The sequence below is a fragment of the Ornithodoros turicata genome, chromosome 7 (genome assembly GCF_037126465.1).
Source record: "Ornithodoros turicata isolate Travis chromosome 7, ASM3712646v1, whole genome shotgun sequence".
Taxonomy (NCBI): domain Eukaryota; kingdom Metazoa; phylum Arthropoda; class Arachnida; order Ixodida; family Argasidae; genus Ornithodoros; species Ornithodoros turicata.
The window spans coordinates 1,941,186-1,962,820 of NC_088207.1; the positions used below are offsets into that span (position 1 = coordinate 1,941,186).

At 45.5% G+C, this 21,635-nt stretch overlaps 1 protein-coding gene across 1 annotated transcript; it reads left to right on the plus strand.

Annotated features, from left to right (window-relative positions):
- Positions 1 to 546: 546 nt before the first annotated feature.
- Positions 547 to 21,250, plus strand: LOC135399443 (4-pyridoxate dehydrogenase-like). The gene is made up of 3 exons (XM_064631240.1): positions 547 to 624; positions 1,068 to 1,281; positions 21,076 to 21,250. Exons 1-3 carry the CDS (start codon positions 567 to 569, stop codon positions 21,248 to 21,250), a joined length of 447 nt encoding a protein of 148 aa, XP_064487310.1. The 5' UTR covers positions 547 to 566.
- The last annotated feature ends 385 nt before the right edge of the window (positions 21,251 to 21,635 follow it).

The following is a 21,635-nucleotide window of genomic DNA, read 5'->3' on the forward strand; positions in this document are numbered from 1 at the left end:
TAGAGTTTGCAGTAGGAAGAAGTACTAATGGCAGCCTACTATGACCCGCAACATGTCGGCAGCTTTAGTGGAGTGCAGAGACTTGCTCGAGCCATTGGCGAAAAGAAGGACAAAGTCACTAAATTTCTGGAGACAAGTGATGTGTACAATTTGCATAAGGAATACAAGCGACCCATGAAGTTTCGAAAAACCATTGCACTTGGACTTCGCGAACTATTCCAGGCTGACCTAAAGGATTTGCAAAGTCTAAAGAACCAGAACGATGGTTTTCGCTATTTGCTCTTTTGTATAGATGCTTTCTCTCGGCTTCTTGCCATTGTACCTATTCGTAATAAACAATCTCCCGAGGTTATTCGAGCTTTTAAACTTGCCTTTAAAAGAATTGGGACACCCAAGCTTTTGCACACAGATCGTGGAACAGAATTTACAAACAAGGTGGTACAACAGTTTCTGAAAGCAAGGTCTTTCTCATCGTTTTTGGCAAAACGCACTCGTCAGTTGTCGCCGCGTGGTGGCATACGAATCGCTGTGACACCACGACACCAATCGACACCAGTGAACATTCTATGTTCTGTGTGGCGACTGGTGTGCTGCCTTTCGAGGACATAAAGGTGGCAGCCGAAGGTGAGAGCATCTCGTAGCATCGTTTACCTCATATAGTGCATTTGTCTGGGAAAAAATGTTCGCATCTTTGTGGAGTGTTGCCGAGCTTGCGAAATTTTTGGTGTAGCGCGCCAGTAATACCCATAGTATACTCATACTGCTATATTTAGCCAGATAATGGACGCACTTTCTTATTCCACGTATCGTAATAAAGGAGGAACAAAAAAAACGCGGCACAATAAAGAAATGTCCTATTTATTTACTTGCGAAAAGAAAACTGACGCTCAAGGTATACATATCTCGCTACAATGCGAAGTATTCGAGTCGAATTCCCATGTACGCTGTATACACGGAGTAAAAGTATCAGCCTGGTTAATTATGCAATTTTATATGTACGATATTTCGGCACCACTACACGATCTGCGTAATGGCAGTATTCCACATAACATTTTTATGTCACGCAGCCGCAAAGTTAGTCCTCAAGGTCATGAATACCACCGTCATGAAAGAGCTTGGGACTGCGTCATGGAGTATTCGGTTTCCGGGATGCGAAGACGAGATGTACACCCAGAAATACTTAGAATGCCTGCCGAGACAGCAGACTCTGACAGGCTGGCATTACGTAGGCACCTGCAAGATGGGTTGTGACGAAAAGTCTGTCGTGGATCCATGGCTCAGGTAAGCAAATCTTTAAAGGATCAGTGAAAGGTCGCACCCATGATTTTTTTTTCCTGGCTGGAGCAGGTCGACGACAAATACCATACAATCTTTCAAAAGGTCAATAACCGTAGCTGACCCATAGCATGAGAGCGAAGTCCTTGATGTACACGCGCTCTAGAAACGCATCAACTCCTTGGTGGGCCAGTAGAGGATTAGTGAAGCTGCTGTTGCCCCGTGGAGCGGCCGAGACCAGGATCGATTAGAGCTAAGGGGCCCGGCTACGTCACACCAGCAGATCGCGCAGGCCTTCCAAGTATACGCCGGTTTGTGCAACGGGATATTTTTATATGCGTTTTTCTCAACTGAGTTGTGTTGCCAGCTGTAGGATGGGACACGCGCAAGCTTAGCCACATCACGCAGTGGCTAGATACTATTTCTCGAAAATGGTTTGCATGCTGTGCTCCCGATGCATTGCTCGATGAACAGGCATTTTTAAAGAAGAAAGCGCCACCTGTGACACGCAAGGGCTCATCGGAACCTAGAGCGCCTTAGAGCATTTCGAAATGGTCAAAGGCAGAGGTAGAGGAAGAACAACAACATTCTCGGTGTGCGTGCAGCAGCGTCAGCTGGGGTAAACCATAATCGAAGCAGACGACGGAGCAGTGTCCCGCAAAGTTCCCATGTCGCTTTGCACCGCGCACGTGGTGGCGCGTGCATCTTTGTAAACTTTGTAAAGCGAATATCGCTCCGAGATCGAGTAGTGTCGGCGTGCTGCGGAGAAACGATGAACTACCATTGTGTGGACGCGTCGTCTGCTTTTACACGCTTATTCAGCGTTTACTGCAGTAGGTGGAGCATTGGAGAACCGGACGGTATCGAACCAGTGATCTTCCGGCGAATGTACACTAGAATTATGGAAAAGAAATATCAATTCCGAACGTTGGTCCACGCGTTATCCACACTAGGAGGGTGACAGTTTCGCCCCCTATAGGTCGATCTCGCAGCGAATATTCAGTCCGACTAATGCGCTTTGGGCCACGTAAGCTTTCGGCAACGGATGAAAGCGCCGCGGGAAAACTGTTTGACTTGCATCTCGCTCTTTTCTGCCGCTTAAAGTGAACGAAGCAGGCGCGCGTACGTCGTGAATTGCGCCATACTTCGTAACAGAAATCATCTGTCGCCCGGGTCTACTGAGCGACATCGCAATTCGGCACCTTTATTCTATCCGCTACGGGACTGCCGAGGGGGACAAGTGGGGAACGAACGATTAAATTATGTAGTTCTGCTAGCCATTCTGATCAACCGTGCAAGCTGTCACTCCTTGTGCGACTGAAGACACCGGGAGGCAGTGACCAACCAGTGAAAGCAAAGAAGAACAGGAGTGTCGAAGGCGGATGAAAACAAACGGTTAAGTGAGAGCTGAAAGACGGGCTTGTTGCTATGGGTCCATATTCGAAAAGGGGAGAGCACAAAACAGAGCAGATGACATGTACAAGCCTCGGAACGTGTGCAGAATTTTTGCTTGTCCACTCTCACCATTCTCCGTTCCCCCCTCCGAGAGCCCCCGCCCTGCAGTGGGAACGTAGGTTAGATGTCATAGTTTCTTCAAATTTTGAAGTTTTCGTGGCCAGTTTCGGAACCGAAGCGGTCGGCGGGGTAGCAATTACAAGTAGATGGAAGTGTTAGAGCTGAGCAAAAAATTAAATATATGGAAAATGTGGGAAACAAACAATCATCTTCTCGCAGCCACGAGGAAAGATTTTTTAGCTCCATATACCACACTGACGCACGGGGTCCCACGAGCGAAGCACTTCTGCTATGCATGGTGGTACAGTACGACGATAATTTCTTCCTCACTTCACCGTTGCCGGACGTTATCAGCCCTGCGCGAGCTCAGCATCACTGTGCCCTTGCTGTGTTAACATCCACTGTTACGACTTCGCGATACGTGCAGAATGGCATTTCCACACGCGACATCACACGGGAAGAGCGCTGCGACGAAATGTAACGAAATGCGCATATACTTCCTGCTACATATACTATCTTCAGCTCCACAAGTTACGAGGGGCGTTCAAGTCAAACCGGGACTTTTCATTTTTCGCAAAAGTAAAATGAACTTACAGGCGAGAAATTTGTTTTATTTTTCAACGTAATCCCCAGCTGCACTAAAGCACTCGTCCCAGCGTTTCACGAGGGCTTGGATGGCAGCAGTGTAGAAATTCTTACCGGCGCGTAGCAGCCATGATGGGACCGCGTTCTTGACCTCTTCGTCGCAGCTGAAGTGGCGGCCCCCAAGCAACGCCTTCAGTGGCCCGAAGTGATAGAAATCGCTGGGGGTGAGGTCTGGACTGTAAGGGGGATGTGACAGCAACTCCCAGCCAAGTTCCTGTAAGGTGCGTGTCGTGAGATGCGCGGTATGTGGGCGTGCATTGTCCGGTAGGAGGAGGAATCCTTTGGTGATGAGGCTCGGCCGCTTTTGCTTCAGCGCCTTATGCACATCCCTGAGAACCTGGCAGTAATATTCACTATTGGTCGCACTATTGATATCGAGACATGTTATTCGTCGGTCCTTGAGGATCAGGCGCTCCAGAAGTTGGATGTTCTCAGGAACCCTGACACTGGGCTCTGAGCCGCCCCGGCCGGGATCGACCAGCACTGATGTACGGCCGTCTCGGAACCGTTTGCACCACTCAAACGCTTTGTTGCGGCTAAGTGTATCGTGGCCATACTGAGCCTGAAGTTTTCTGTGAATTTCAGACGACTTTACGCCTTCATTCACGGGAAACTTCATGACAATTCGCTGTTCGATGTGCGCGCTCACCTCGTTGTCGGCCATCTTGTCCAGCACGTGTCTTCTGTTTTGCACAAACTTTGGACCACCACGTGGTGAACGTGGAGGCCTGTCGCGTGTGAAAATGACGAAAAAGAAGTAGCGCGAGCCATTTGTACACTCAAGAGACAAAAAGTCCCGGTTTGACTTGAACACCCCTCGTATATTGGGAATTATCATAGTAAACATTTAAGTACAGGGCGCTTTTTTCCCCAGTATTCCACGTGAAGTATGTTACACGTTAACTCGTAACTCGTAACTCTGTTAACTCGGTACCCTTTAGTAAAGGATAAAAAATCGCAATATTTTATCCTCTATTTCAGAAGCTACCAGGTACCCTCTGAGCAGTACCTTTTATAGAAGTTACAAGGAAACCCACTAATTAGAGGTTACGGCCTTCAATCCAGCACCTGCCCGTAAAGGTTACGCCAACGTGCGGCTTTTTATACAGGATGTTCATTTTTATTCGCAACAGAGTAGCGCTCATTTGGCAGGTGGGAATTTTTGCTAATTAATCGATCCGTAGTTACAAACACATGCGTCAGGAAATGTCGGAAATGTTTGTAACTACGGATGGGTTAATTTGCCAAAATTAACATAACCCACCTGTCAAATGAGCGCTGGTGTGATGCGAATAAAAACAAACAGCCTGTGCGTGGGATACGGACAGACATTTACAGAACACACCAAGCTACCAAAATGAACCAGCAGAAAAGGAGATCTTGAACATATGTATATTACAAAAACAGAAGTCTGTCGAGAGGTGACACATTGTGCACAATTGCGATTCTGATGTGAGGAGAAACCATGGTCGCTTTACCATGTATGTGGAAAAACGTACTATCTTCTAAGTGAGAAGCAATGCATAAAAGTGCGAGGAAGCCAGCGAGTCAAAACAACTGACCTATGTTTGCTAAGCTGAACAGACCCAACGAAATGGAGAATTGCAGCAGAAAAAAATTTATTCCACATTCGTGTTGCAGAGGCGAGCGCAAATGGCAATACAATATTACATAAAACGCACACAACCTTGAGGAATATGAGTGTACAGTAACGCAGGAGACACTACATTACTGCGTTATCAGCGTTGGAGGCGCTCTGGGACGAGTTTGTGAGGTACCGCATTGCGCTGGTGACGGTGTGTGAACCTGCATGTGGGATCCTGGGAACAAAAGTTTGGGCAATGAGAGTTACGGAACCATTCAAATCCGTACAAAGCACAAGGTACAAAGCAGCACAAATGCGGGAAGGCGTTCACTCCGCGATTGAGTCTTAGAATATCGTAAGAATACAACCAGTAGGAAGCTGCGAATTATATATCTCGATGCATATATCCGCAGCTCGCAAAATGCACGCCGGTGTATTGACTTGGCGACCAAGTAAGAGCAGAAAAGTAGCAAGCGTAAGTGGCGTTCATATGCAGGACCGCAAAACGCTTGCCATAATCACAACAAACATGCGCTAAGAGCTCTTGCTATCAAAATAACGCAAGTGCCTAGCACAAAATGTACACTTACCCAGTGTATGAAGTGTGTGAATTAGGGCTGCGGTGGTGACGTTCGTTTTCGGTTATATATTCTTTGCAATCTTCGCACTCACTACACTTTCCCCTGAGAACACCGAAAATATCCTTCTTTGCTAGCGCCATCTAGCTTATCCGTTGTTCCTGACGATACTATGATAAACGCGAGGAAAACCACTGATTAAAACAGATTACACTTGTTAACGGACGGACGACGAGCGTTAAGCGTTTCAAGGAAACCGCTCTCAGTGTGGATAGACCTAGACCAGGCTCGGCTACGCAGCGAAATCGGAAATCTTGGTGGTTGCGGCATTGACAATGGTTTTCCATACCTTTAGAAAGAAACATACTATCAGTATTCCAGACTGCGAACTTATAATCTGTGTTCATACAGCATTGATAACATGTAGTCGACGTATAGATGACGCTGAAACAGATAAAAAATAACAGCGTAGATTCGCAACTGTCGTCTCGAATGGGAGGCAGAAACGCGGCATTATGCTGAAAAACAGAAGGAAAACAAACGATAAGAAACTAACAAAGAAATTATCGTTGGAGATTTCGCTTAGAAGTTACAGTGTCGGAGTAGAGGGTACATTTATAAGTTACAACAAGCTGTTTTTGTTTTTTTCCGAGATGTAACTTCTATTCGTGTTGTAAAGACATGACCTTGGTCGCTTTTAACCTCTAAATATGCGTTACAGTGGTGCAACCTATAAGAAATCTCGAAATCTACGTCTATATAGAAGTTACATGTTTCTAAAAGTTACAATAAAAGGTACGGGTTTAAGAGTGCACGACTACTTGGAGAAGCTGGATTTCAACAATTACCCGACCTGGCGATACAAGATGATAATACTGCTGAAATCAAAGGGAGTTTGGTCCACTGTGGAAAGCGATCCCCCCGAAAATGCTGAGGAGAGAACACGATGGGACAAGAGTGAACTGGAGGCTGTAAACTTGATGGTGCAGTCCCTTTCCAGTGCTCAAACCAGCTACATCCTCAACCACACATCCGCCAAAGGTATATGGAAGAAACTTGAAGAGGTAAATAGAGGGCGCCTACTGGAGAAGAAACTTACCCTGAAGCGGGACCTGAATGGCATCAAGTGGAGTAAAAGTGAGAACGCATCGCAGTACATGCATCGAGTGGAATCCCTCTGGGAACAGCTACGAAGCCTAGGTGATACTTTGGAAGAGTCTGAGGCTGCTGCTATCGCCATCCAAGGGCTCCCAAGAGCTTACTATGGAGTAGCCCGGGGATTCGATGTGTGTGCGATGGCAGATATTACACTCGAAAAGGTGAAGTATGCGATCTGCCAGGAGGAACAGCGTCAAAAGAAAGATTCTGGAGACGAGGCGGCTTGCAAAGCCCGTGCTCAGTTCAAGAGGTACCCACAAGACAAGGACGCAAGGCAACTCAAATGTTTCAACGGTGGTAAACCCGGACATTATGCACGAAATTGCTGGAGTCGTCAGACGGACACTAATGGAAAACAATTGCAGTCGCAACGCCGTCGAGATGAACGGTTTCGAGGTGACAAGCCAAGAGAAGGAGCCAGATTTGCCAAGTCATCGACTGGAAAGGACGACACTAAACAAGTCACCAAAGAATTCGCCTTCGGAGTAATTGAGAATACGTGTCGTTCGGACGATTGGTCGATCGACTCCGGGACCACTAGTCACATGACTGGTTGCATCGACATTCTAAGGGACTTCAAGGAAGAAAATCACCGACAGGTCACAGTAGCGAACGGGAAAAGCATTGATGCCGAAGGCTCAGGAACTGTTATTTTTCGTGTCAAAAACGACTACGTGGACAATACCCTCAAAGCTAAAGACTTCCTCTACGTTCCTGGCATCACGGATAATCTAATCTCGGTATCTAAACTTACCGACAGTGGGATGGAAGTGACCTTCAGCCATGACGACTGCACAGCGCGCAAAGGAGACGAATTTGTTTTCTCGGCTGCCAAAGTGAACGGAATTTATAAGCTAAACGCTGAAGTCGTACCAGCCAGTGAACGAGCTGACCACGCCAAAATAGATAATGTAACGACGCTGTGACATCGCCGAATGGGTCATCTGAATATTGATATGCTCGTTAAAATGTCCACTACAAACGCAGTTGCTGGATTACCGCCTTTGTCAAAAGTCACCCAAGTCTGCGAGGACTGCATCGCCGGCAAGCACTCTCGCCGGCCTTTTCAGGGAGCAGGAGAAATCTGTTCAGAAGAGGTACTTACACTGCTACACGTAGATTTGTGTGGACCCTTTCAAGTGGATTCCCTCGGAGGCAGCAAGTATATCATGGTTATCGTGGACGACCACAGCAGACGAGTAGCCGTACACTTTTTAAAGCATAAAAGCGAGGCAGCTGAGGCACTACAGGACTATATAACTACAGCGGAAAGACAGTGTGGGCGGAGCGTCAAACGAATCCGCAGCGACAACGGCAGTGAATTCATCAATCATCGCCTGGCTCATTTTCTGAAACGAAAGGGGATATTTCACGAGAAGACCGCCCCTTTTTCGCCTGCTCAAAACGGCATCGCTGAGCGCGTGAACAGGACCCTTGTACGGACTGCCAAGACCCTTCTTCATGAAGCGGGTCTTCCCCTCGTGTTTTGGGCAGAAGCAGTGAACACTGCGGCTTACATCAGAAACTGCTGTCAAGAGACTACTGGATGGGCATACCCCAGAACAGATATACTCAGGGAATTATCAGTCTGTCCGACATCTCAGAGTTTTCGGTTGTCTTGCGTATGCGTGGATACCAGACCAACACAGGAAGAAGCTGGATCCGAAAAGCCGAGAGGTCATTTTCGTGGGATACTGCCATGATAGGAAGGCCTACCGTCTCTACGATCCCACGACGAAGGAATTTTTGGCAAGCCGCGACGTTAAATTCATTGAACAAAAGAAGGGATCGGCAGTGCTGGACAAAGACTCTTACAGCAATGGAGTCAGTGAGGACTTTCAGTACCCTATGCAGCATCAGTTTCCTCATCGCGCTCCAAGACTAGGCCAACACGAACCTACCGAGGTCGTAATCCCTCTTGGTACGAAACTGGATGGTACAGTTCAGGAAGCTGAGGGAGGAAGTGACACGCCAGAACCTGGAATCTCAGAGTCAACCGACACCAGTACCATCAGTAGTCCAGCAGACGGTCACGAGGATAACGAAAGTCTCGAAAGCCACCAAGAAGTGGAGCCACCACCCCAGGACGTACCCGTGCGCCGGTCTACGCGAGCACGTCGGCCCGTCGAACGCCTGCAGGTAGACCCAAAGAAGGCGAGCTACTGTGAGATGGCAACCGAAGAACAGATGGACCCACACTCTTACGACGAAGCCATGACGTCACCTCAACGCGCGCAATGGGTCGACGCGATGGACCAGGAACTAGCCTCTCTTCCTCAGATGGAAACCTGGGTATTAGTACCGAGAACATCAGACATGAAGGTGGTGAAGTCAAAATGGGTCTATCGAATCAAGAGAGATGCAGCAGGGAAAATAGACAAATTTAAAGCCAGGCTGGTTGCAGTGGGAAGCTCACAAGTTCAAGGAGTGGATTATTTCGAAACATTCTCGCCCGTGGTAAAGCTAACCAGCTTACGTATATTACTAGCATTAGGGCTCGAAGAAGGAATGATCATGCGCCAACTAGACGTCAAGACAGCCTACCTCCATGGGAAACTGTATAGTACAAAGTAAAAAGCAACGCCAAAGTCCAATTAACTGTGATTACACTGAGTGAAGAAAAAAACGGGTAGGAACACTTTATTACAATTAAGATGAACAAGGCTTTCGTGCAGAGTCTGCACTTCATCAGGTTAAAGAGTAGCCGTACAACCGGACGTATATATACCAGTAGAAAGGGAGGGAGAAAGGGAAATAGACAAGCAAAAACACAACCGAAGACACTTATCCAGCTGAGGGAGTTGAAAAAACAATAAGTAAAATAAGTAGCAGACCGGACAAGACCAAAAAATATAGCCCAGGGTCATGTGTCACAGACACATAACAGGGGAAAGTTCACAGCGCGGACAGCCGAAAAACGCAAGGCGACCCTTCCGATGCTCCCAGTAACAAGGAGTTTCGAGGAAGGCTCAAGGTCGCTCCGCGGTCCCCAGCCGGCCGCGCTGCCACCCCGCCGGCGAACACATCCACCCCCAACAACCACACTTCCTGGATAACGGAAGGACGACACACTTGAAGCATAATTAAAAGTTGAACAACTGTAACGGGCCAGCGTATATGTTTAACCCGCGTGGCTGAAGGGAGCAAAATTTAGAGATCAGGTAGGATTCGCGATTTTTTCGTTTTATGTCATTTGTATATCCGGATTCAAGGAGTACAATTGATAGATGAGTATTAAAGTCATGTCCCGATGCATTAAAGTGTACAGAGACAGGGGTGGGGCGATTATTAATTATGTCAGATTTGTGGCCATAAAATCTTTCTCGCATGGAATTTGATGTTTCACCAATATATTGGACGTTGCATTTTTTGCACATAATCAAATAGCATAAATTAAATGAATTGCAATGTAAAGAGTGTCGTATCTTGAATGTGAAGGAATTAGCGTTACTAGAGATAGATGTACATGGGTTTATGAAATGACATGTTTGACAACGTGTTTTATTGCAAGGAGAGCAACCGGGTTGCTGTCGCACTAAGCGGGAGGATGTGAGGATGTTGCGAATACTGCGAGATCTGCGGAAAGTTACAACTGGAGCAGTTGGGAAAATATCTTTAAGTTTTTCATCGCTGTGCAATATGTTCAGATGACGTTCAAAAATTGATCTAGCGTTGTTCAATGTTTTGTTGTAGACGGTGACGAAAGCGATATCATCGCGCTGTTTTATAGGCTGATGGGAGAGCAATGTATCTCTCTGCAAAAAACTACATTTTAATAGCGTTCTCTATCAGTTTCGGCGGATAATTGCGTTTCTGAAAGTCAACTGACATTTCTCTAGCGCGTTCAAGAAAATCATTGTCGTTAGAGCATATGCGCTTAAGGCGTGTAAATTGGCCGTACGGTATATTCCTTTTTTGGAAATTTGGGGGATGGCTTTGGAAGTGTAGGTATTGACGTTTATCAGTTGGCTTCTTGTAGAGGTCGGTAATAAGTTTCCCAGATTGTATAGATATATTAACGTCGAGGAAATTTACCGAGGTATTAGAATGGTTACAAGAGAATTTGATTGTATCGTGAACCGAGTTAAAATGTTCAAAAAACGAGCGCAGCGAATCTTCATCGCTAGACCAAATAACAAAAATGTCATCGATGTATCTAAGAAAAACTAGAGGTTTCGTCGGAAAAGAGTCCAGTGCTTTCTGTTCGAATTGCCCCATAAAAATATTTGCATAGTTCGGGGATACACGTGATCCCATAGCTGCACCTTGCACTTGGACAAAATGGTTGTCATTAAAAGTAAAGTTATTATATTGGAGAACGAGTTGAAGAAGGTGAATAATGGCGGAAGTTTGGAGGATCTCAGAAGGGAAGGAAGAGAGGTAAGATTCCACGGCGCCAAGACCTTCGTCATGTGGCATATTGGTGTATAGCGATGCAACGTCCATGGTAACGAGAGTCATGTTACTAAAATCAATAAATTGGTCGTTTAACGAGTTAATTTTGACTAGGAAATCATTGGTGTCCTTGACGTACGATGGAAGAAGCAACGGAATGTGTTTTATGCAGTGGTCAACAAGAAGGGATATGTTTTCAGTCGGTGTGTTGATGCCTGAAATTATCGGTCGGCAAGGTTGTTCTCTTTATGTACTTTGATGAGGAGGTAGAAGGAACCAGGTGTGGAGTTCTTTGGTTTGATGAAGTCTGCAATGTTGCGTGGAATCAGGTTTTTGTCAAGGAGCTCGGTAATACTTTTGTTGATAATTTTACAAAACGATGCCGTAGGGTCATGATCAAGGGGTCTGTAAAACGAAGGGTTAACCAGGTGCTTGTTAGCCTCACTAATGTAGTCTGAGGTATTCATAACAACGATGCCGCCGCCTTTGTCAGCGGGCCTAATAATGATATCATTCCGAGATTTAAGATTTTTCAATGCAATTCTTTCTGATTTTGACAAATTGCAACTTATGTTGTTACTTGAAGACGTTAGTGTGCGTTTCATGTCATTAAAGACTGCTTTGATGTAATTATCAATTTGATGGCTAGTTTTGGAAGGGTCCGGGGTCCAAATGGAAGGTTTTTTGAAAAGAGGTCGACCTATCTGTTCGTTACCGTGAAAGAATGTTCGTAGGTGCATTCTTCTGCCTAAATTTTGTAGATCGTTAAGAATATCAAACTCATCAATTGTTGGCGGGGTAGGGACGAAGCTTAATCCTTTAGAGAGTACATTAATTTCTGTTTGGTCTAAAGTGGAGCTAGACAGATTGAACACAACATCCTTAGCGTTGGCAATAGGAGCGGATGGAGATTCAGACAATACACTCGATATGTTAATATTGCTGATATTTGTTAGACTAATGTGGTCACGTTGGGCTTTCTTATGCTTAACATGTTGTAATTCAGACAATTTGTGAGATGCGAACAATTCAAGTGCTTCAATCTCGCTGGCTGTTAGGGAATGAGCAAGTTGTCGAAGCTGGTTGTCAATATCCTTAATTTTTAGGGAACTCTCTGATCGCAGAATTCTGATTAGGTCTATAGACGCACGTGTCAAAGTATCACACCATCTTCTAGAGCTACGAGGGGAATGGAAATCAAACGTAGCGAACAGTTGAAGCCTTAGACCTCTGGGAACAACTTTTTGCGCAATGCAATCTGAGTAGAAATGGAAATGTGACATAAACCTAGCCTTTTTATCAAACAACTTACGGGCCTTGAGAAACACAGAAGACGCGGTACAGTCCGGTGGTTGTCAGCAAGAGTCTGTCTTACGCTTCTTTTGATGCTTGCGTTGTTTGTTGGTCCTCACGGTCGAGGCATAAGTAACAGGGGTAGCGGAATAGACAGTCCGGTGCGGGATTGTAGTCTTCGGCCTGGAAGTTGAGTCGATCGAAGCTCTGGACGAGGCCACGGAAGAGTCTCGTGGTGCGAAGTTAGTGGATCGTAGAGGGGGGTGACGCTTACGTGAACGACGAGAGGAAACGGCGCTTGCTGACGCCGAGGATACAGGTGGACTAGGATGGGCGGGTGTGTGTGTGACCTGGGTCACATGTGCCGAAGAGGTGGAAGACTGGTCCAATGGTGGGAAATCCTGGGGATTAACGTTGAAAGATGGAGTGTTCTTTACGGGGAAAGATGCGGGCGGGAAGTGCAGCCTAATGCAACTTCTGTAGTGGGAAGCGAGGACTTTGACTCCTTGAAAGTTGAGGTGATGGCCATCCAAAGCGTGGAATTCAAACGGGCACTGCTCAAAACGGTTATGGCGGATAGACCCAATCCGTTCGTTCACAATTGAAAGGTACCAGAAGTGTTGGTTAATTAGTCTAATCTTGAGGTTGGTCTCTCCGATGAAAGCTCGTTGGTCCACGGGGACGTACATGGAGGGAAGACGAGGCGGGATACTTGACAAGACCACAAAAACATGTGGGCGGGAAGAATGAATGTGAGACAAGAGCACGTCGAAGCGTTCCAAACACGTGAAGATCGAGGTATCACCAACATCAATAGATCCCACTTGAAGAAAAATTACATCCACGTCTTCGGGAAGATCACTGATGACGCCGATGAAATCCAAAATCTTGCCGCCAGGAACTGGCTTGATGAGAATCTCGCTGTTACGTAGAAACATAGGTACCAACTTGATTAACGAGTTACCAATAATGGCAATACGAGGACGGTGTTCCACGCCGTTTGGACTTGACATGGTGCGTAGATAACAATATAGTACAAAGTAAAAAGCAACGCCAAAGTCCAATTAACTGTGATTACACTGAGTGAAGAAAAAAACGGGTAGGAACACTTTATTACAATTAAGATGAACAAGGCTTTCGTGCAGAGTCTGCACTTCATCAGGTTAAAGAGTAGCCGTACAACCGGACGTATATATACCAGTAGAAAGGGAGGGAGAAAGGGAAATAGACAAGCAAAAACACAACCGAAGACACTTATCTAGCTGAGGGAGTTGAAAAAACAATAAGTAAAATAAGTAGCAGACCGGACAAGACCAAAAAATATAGCCCAGGGTCATGTGTCACAGACACATAACAGGGGAAAGTTCACAGCGCGGGCAGCCGAAAAACGCAAGGCGACCCTTCCGATGCTCCCAGTAACAAGGAGTTTCGAGGAAGGCTCAAGGTCGCTCCGCGGTCCCCAGCCGGCCGCGCTGCCACCCCGCCGGCGAACACATCCACCCCCAACAACCACACTTCCTGGATAACGGAAGGACGACACACTTGAAGCATAATTAAAAGTTGAACAACTGTAACGGGCCAGCGTATATGTTTAACCCGCGTGGCTGAAGGGAGCAAAACTTAGAGATCAGGTAGGATTCGCGATTTTTTCGTTTTATGTCATTTGTATATCCGGATTCAAGGAGTACAATTGATAGATGAGTATTAAAGTCATGTCCCGATGCATTAAAGTGTACAGAGACAGGGGTGGGGCGATTATTAATTATGTCAGATTTGTGGCCATAAAATCTTTCTCGCATGGAATTTGATGTTTCACCAATATATTGGACGTTGCATTTTTTGCACATAATCAAACAGCATAAATTAAATGAATTGCAATGTAAAGAGTGTCGTATCTTGAATGTGAAGGAATTAGCGTTACTAGAGATAGATGTACATGGGTTTATGAAATGACATGTTTGACAACGTGTTTTATTGCAAGGAGAGCAACCGGGTTGCTGTCGCACTAAGCGGGAGGATGTGAGGATGTTGCGAATACTGCGAGATCTGCGGAAAGTTACAACTGGAGCAGTTGGGAAAATATCTTTAAGTTTTTCATCGCTGTGCAATATGTTCAGATGACGTTCAAAAATTGATCTAGCGTTGTTCAATGTTTTGTTGTAGACGGTGACGAAAGCGATATCATCGCGCTGTTTTATAGGCTGATGGGAGAGCAATGTATGTCTCTGCAAAAAACTACATTTTAATGCGACAGCAACCCGGTTGCTCTCCTTGCAATAAAACACGTTGTCAAACATGTCATTTCATAAACCCATGTACATCTATCTCTAGTAACGCTAATTCCTTCACATTCAAGATACGACACTCTTTACATTGCAATTCATTTAATTTATGCTATTTGATTATGTGCAAAAAATGCAACGTCCAATATATTGGTGAAACATCAAATTCCATGCGAGAAAGATTTTATGGCCACAAATCTGACATAATTAATAATCGCCCCACCCCTGTCTCTGTACACTTTAATGCATCGGGACATGACTTTAATACTCATCTATCAATTGTACTCCTTGAATCCGGATATACAAATGACATAAAACGAAAAAATCGCGAATCCTACCTGATCTCTAAATTTTGCTCCCTTCAGCCACACGGGTTAAACATATACGCTGGCCCGTTACAGTTGTTCAACTTTTAATTATGCTTCAAGTGTGTCGTCCTTCCGTTATCCAGGAAGTGTGGTTGTTGGGGGTGGATGTGTTCGCCGGCGGGGTGGCAGCGCGGCCGGCTGGGGACCGCGGAGCGACCTTGAGCCTTCCTCGAAACTCCTTGTTACAGGGAGCATCGGAAGGGTCGCCTTGCGTTTTTCGGCTGTCCGCGCTGTGAACTTTCCCCTGTTATGTGTCTGTGACACATGACCCTGGGCTATATTTTTTGGTCTTGTCCGGTCTGCTACTTATTTTACTTATTGTTTTTTCAACTCTCTCAGCTAGATAAGTGTCTTCGGTTGTGTTTTTGCTTGTCTATTTCCCTTTCTCCCTCCCTTTCTACTGGTATATATACGTCCGGTTGTACGGCTACTCTTTAACCTGATGAAGTGCAGACTCTGCACGAAAGCCTTGTTCATCTTAATTGTAATAAAGTGTTCCTACCCGTTTTTTTCTTCACTCCATGGGAAACTCGAAGAAACAGTTTTTATGGAGCCTCCTTTGGGGCGCCCAGGAACTGATGGAAGGATTTGTCTACTCCAAAAGGCTTTATATGGTCTCAAGCAATCAGTGAGAATGTGGTACCTTACACTTGACAACGTCCTGAAAAAACAAGTTTACAGAAGGCTTGAAGCCGATCGATGCGTATACGTCCTGAGGAAAGGACCTGAGAAGGTTATCCTCAGCGTATATGTGGACGATATGCTCATGATGGCCACATCCGCGCGACTTCTAGACAAAGCGATGAAGAACCTGGGGAAGGAAGTGGAGCTCAAAGATTTAGGAGAGCCCACCTACATCTTGGGGATAGAAGTAAAACACGACAAACTCCGCAAGACGTTGACCATCAACCAGAGCAAATACGTCGACGAAATTTTGAAGCGTTTTAACATGGAAGACAGCAAACCAGTAAAAGCACCGATAGAGGTAGGACGAAGCGCAACGAGCGAAGAAACGTCCGAGAACATCTCCGACCCCAACGTCCCATACCAAAGCCTCATAGGCAACCTGATGTATTTAGTTCAAGGTACTCGCCCTGACATCACCTTCGCAGCGAATTTCCTAAGTCAGTTTAACTCAAACTACACGCAACACCACTGGCGGATGTCAAAGAGAATACTCCGGTACCTAAAGGGGACGCGGAATGCTGGAATAACTTACACCGCCTGCAAAGAACCGTTAGTCGGGTTCAGCGACGCCAGCTGGAACGAGTACAACACTGGGAGGTCCAGAAGCGCCTATGTTTACACCTTGTCCAAAGGAGGGATCAGCTGGCGATCAGCGAAGCAACAACTTGTGGCGTTGTCGACATGCGAAGCCGAATACGTTGCGCTCACAGAAGCCATGAAAGAAGGCAAATGGCTGAAAACACTTCTGACGGAGCTTGGGTTCGACCAGTACGGAACTGACACGTTGGAACTGCGGTGCGACAACCAGTCTGCCATGAGGATCGCAGAGAACCCCATGCACCACCAACGAACCAAACATTTTGACCTCAAGCTTGTTTTTGCAAGGAATGAAGTGGAGAACAATAATTTTAGACTGTCCTTCCTGCGCACCGATGATATGATTGCGGACTCACTTACGAAGGCCGTACCAGGCCCCAAAATCATGGTGTGCAATCAAGGTTTCGGTCTCAGAGACTCTCGTTGAACAACCATCTTCAACCTGTTCAATTTCTTTCAAGTTTTGCTTGACGCAGGGGGGCATGTTAGACTGCACCTTTCGCGTCATCGCAAACCTTTTTTTTTACTCACAATTCACCGCTTGCTTCTGCATCGTCACTTTCGTTTTTCTGCCATGAAAATAAATGTCAGAGCAGCACGAGGCGAGCCGAAAGACGAAGCTCGCACTCTCATTCTTTCGCTGGACGAACCGAAGTACGGATGTCTGCTCTCTGCTCTTAAAGCCCCACGCACCGAAGTAAGAGCCCTACATGTTACATATGGTTCACAAAAAACAGCATTGATCCGTACAACATTAAAAGTAATCAATTATCAGTATCAGATATCAGTAACAGCATTAACCAATACAAATGACAACAAGACAGTAACCAGCGGTGATACATACATGGTGTCCAAGCTAACGTGCTCGGTGGTGCACGGTAACATATGGTGGTGCACGTGAGTCTCGTGTTCCAACCTCCTGTATTTTTCATGGTGGATGAATAATTAATTAGGCTGAATTAGTTAGCTAAATTTTTAATTGTTCGTCTTAGGGCCGAGATGTGAATTGCAAAGTGTACAGCGTGTCGAGAAACAACCCATCGCAATTGTTTCCTACCGCGTACGGCCTGCGAGGAGTTTTTTTTCTTTTTCTTTTTATTTTTCCTGGTAAGGGAGAACGCGGGCGAAACTCGAAAGTGTATGACGTGACACAAGGCGAGAGCACCTACACGCTCGCCTTGATTTCGGAGCTCTCAAGCGTACAGAAGAGCTACTCCATCGGTTATCTGCCAAGGAGGGCCGTTCAGGTGAGCTCTGACCTGAAGGTCACTTCTTCACATATAAGGGGTGTAGTAGTTCTTATGTACGCATGAGAGCTCTGAAATCGAGGCGCACGCGTAAGTGTGCTCACCTCGTGTCACGTCATAGACTTTCGTGTTTCGCGCGCGTTCTCTGTTACCAGGAAAAAGAAAAAGAAAAAAAAAACGAAAAGCTCGACGCAAGCCACACGCTGTCGGAAACACAGGCAGACACAGGCAATTAGAACACGAGACTTCGCAAAATATTCTGCAGCTTTATTCGCTTATGACGCACGGTGTGTGTGTTTTTTTAGAACTCGGTGCACGTTAGCCTGAGCACCCTATATAAGCAAAAGACAACCCAGGGCATCAGAAATAAAAATAACAAAATGTACGTATAAAAAAAAGTAGCGTATACACGTTATTTAGAGAACATACATCAAAGTTCTCATATATGATATTTCGAATACATGCTGATGAATAATTGAAGCGAACAGGGGTGGACCAGGTTTTTCCTGAGGAGGGGCTCCACCCATGGACAGCATGCTAGACACGCCATCTAGGGACAATTAAACACTGTGTGAAGACAGAAATTGAGGAGGGGGTCAGTACATGCGGACCCACCACCCCCTCTAGATCCGGCCCTGGCTTCATTCAACATTTCATGCACAGTGCTTATTTTTTTCATCCACATCTATCATGTACAAAAAAGAAAAGAGATGCAACGTGGTTAAAATTACGTGGCGGTACAATCAGGTGTGGTATAGAAAGTGATCCGATACATTTTGCTGGAATGTCTCATGATTTTGAATGCGTGCATGCGCGGTGGCAACGTCATTATAACCCATAGCTGTACAGGAGAAAAATGATTTGGAAAATGTGTTGTGCTGTACACTCTTAACCCCGTACCTTTTATTGTAACTTTTAGAAACATGTAACTTCTATATAGACGTAGATTTCGAGATTTCTTATAGGTTACACCACTGTAACGTATATTTAGAGGTTAAAAGCGACCAAGGTCATGTCTTTACAACACGAATAGAAGTTACATCTCGGAAAAAACAAAAACAGCTTGTTGTAACTTATAAATGTACCCTCTACTCCGGCACTGTAACTTCTAAGCGAAATCTCCAACGATAATTTCTTTGTTAGTTTCTTATCGTTGATGTTCTTATCGTTTGTTTTCCTTCTATTTTTCAGCATAATGCCGCGTTTCAGCCTCCCATTCGAGACGACAGTTGAGAATCTACGCTGTTATTTTTTATCTGTTTCAGCGTCATCTATACGTCGACTACATGCTATCAATGCTGTATGAACACAGATTATAAGCTCGCAGTCTGGAATACTGATAGTATGTTTCTTTCTAAAGGGTGGAAAACCATTGTCAATGCCGCAACCACCAAGATTTCCGATTTCGCTGCGTAGCCGAGCCTGGTCTATGTCTATCCACACTGAGAGCGGTTGCCTTGAAACGCTTAACGCTCGTCGTCCGTCCGTTAACAAGTGTAATCTGTTTTAATCAGTGGTTTTCCTCGCGTTTATCATAGTATCGTCAGGAACAACGGAAAAGCTAGATGTCTCCAGCAAACAAGGATATTTTCGGTGTTCTCAGGGGAAAGTGTAGTGAGTGCGAAGATTGCAAAGAATATATAACCGAAAACGAACGTCACCACCGCAGCCCTAATTCACACACTTCATACACTGGGTAAGTGTACGTTTTGTGCTAGGTACGTGCGTTATTTTGATAGCAAGAGCTCCTAGCGCATGTTTGTTGTGATTATGGCAAGCGTTTTGCGGTCCTGCATATGAACGCCACTTACGCTTGCTACTTTTCTGCTCTTACTTGGTCGCCAAGTCAATACACCGGCGTGCATTTTGCGAGCTGCGGATATATGCATCAAGATATATAATTCGCAGCTTCCTACTCGTTGTATTCTTACGATATTCTAAGACTCAATCGCGGAGTGAACGCCTTCCTGCATTTATTCTGCTTTGTACCTTGTGCTTTGTACCGATTTCAATGGTTCCGTAATTGTTACTCTCATTGCCCAAACTTTTGTTCCCAGGATCCCACATGCAGGTTCACATATACCGTCACCAGCGCAATGCAGTACCTCACAAACTCGTCCCAGAGCGCCTCCAACGCTGATAACGCAGTAATGTAGTGTCTCCTGCGTTACTGTACACTCATATTCCTCAAGGTTGTGTGCGTTTTATGTAATACTGTATTGCCATTTGCGCTCGCCTCTGCAACACGAATGTGGAATAAATTTTTTTCTGCTGCAATTCTCCATTTCGTTGGGTGTGTTCAGCTTAGCAAACATAGGTCAGTTGTTTTGACTCGCTAGCTTCCTCGCACTTTTATGCATTGCTTCTCACTTAGAAGATAGTTCTTTTTTCCACATACATGGTAAAGCGACCATGGTTTCTCCTCACATCAGAATCGCACTTGTGCACAATGTGTCACCTCTCGACAGACTTCTGTTTTTGTAATATACATATGTTCAAGATCTCCTTTTCTGCGGGTTCATTTTGGTACCTTGGTGTGTTCTGTAAATGTCTGTCCATATCCCACGCACGGGGTGTTTGTTTTTATTCGCATCACACCAGCGCTCATTTGACAGGTGGGTTACGTTAATTTTCGCAAATTAACCCATCCGTAGTTACAAACATCTCCGACATTTCCTGACGCATGTGTCTGTAACTACGGACCGATTAATTAGCAAAAATTCACATAACCCACCTGCCAAATGAGCGCTACTCTGTTGCGAATAAAAATGAACATCCTGTATAAAAAGCCGCGCGTTGGCGTACCCTTTACGGGCAGGTGCTGGATTGAAGGCCGTAACCTCTAATTAGTGGGTTTCCTTGTAACTTTTATAAAAGGGGTCGCTCAGAGGGTACCTGGTAGCTTCTGAAATAGAGGGTAAAATATTGCGATTTTTTACCCTTTACTAAAGGGTACGGAGTTAAGAGTGTAAGGTTAAAGCGCTTGACCTTGTTACAACAAGGGACAGCAGCCGGGCGCTTGACCTTGTTAGGGTGATTGATAGGGGCAACACGACTCTTGAACGAGAGGTGGGGGACTGAATTAGACAATCAGGGTGCAAGATTTAGAGCGTAGCAAAACCGGTGCATTTTGAGAAAACTCTTCAAATCATATATTCTCGCTATACGGGTTGCTGAAACTAGGCTACATATACTTCTAATGTTATCAACATGTAATGCATAGTTCTGTTCACGCATGTGAGATTGGAAATTGACAGCAGTTCGGAGCGTGAAGAATTGCCAAAGAAATGTGCATCTCATGTGTGATCGCGTTCGAACGCTGTTGCAGCTCCCATTTGTGGTGTCAGCAGTACAATGCGCTCTGCCATCTTTCACATGCGCCACTAAGCTCTAATGTCACGTCCATTGTGTGTGTCTTCTGTAAAACATGCAGATGGGGTTTACACGCAGGGTACGAGGTGGTGTGAAGAACTTACGTGTAGTGGACGCTTCTATCATGCCAACCATCGTCACGGGAAATGTCCTGGGAGCCATATACATGATTGCGGCCAAAGGAGCAGATATGATACTTCAAGACCACGAATTACCGCCGTTTGTTCAAGTTAATAAACGATCTGTTTCATAATTTAGGTGTCAGTTTTTCATCCACTCCATAGTCTCAACATGAGGGAATGGGGTCCGTTGAAATTTTATTCAGTGCTCAACTTAATAATGGCTTAGTGATTACAGGAAAGAGGTCAGCACAAAATACCGCCAGGGTGAGCTCCTAAACTGTTTGCCTCTACGCTTGTTTTTGTTTTTAGTAACTGAGCCTCGAGTAATTTTCTTGCGTTATGCGCAACATACAGACACGGAAAATATTGGACTACTGCTCGGTAAAGACATGCACTATGTATTTCTACGTAACCTCTAGTGTAGTAGTAGAAGTCTAGTTCGAGTAGGTAGTGTCAAACCCGCGACCCTCGGGCCACTTGTGCACCACAGTCAGCTATTCCGTAGTCCGCAGGCCT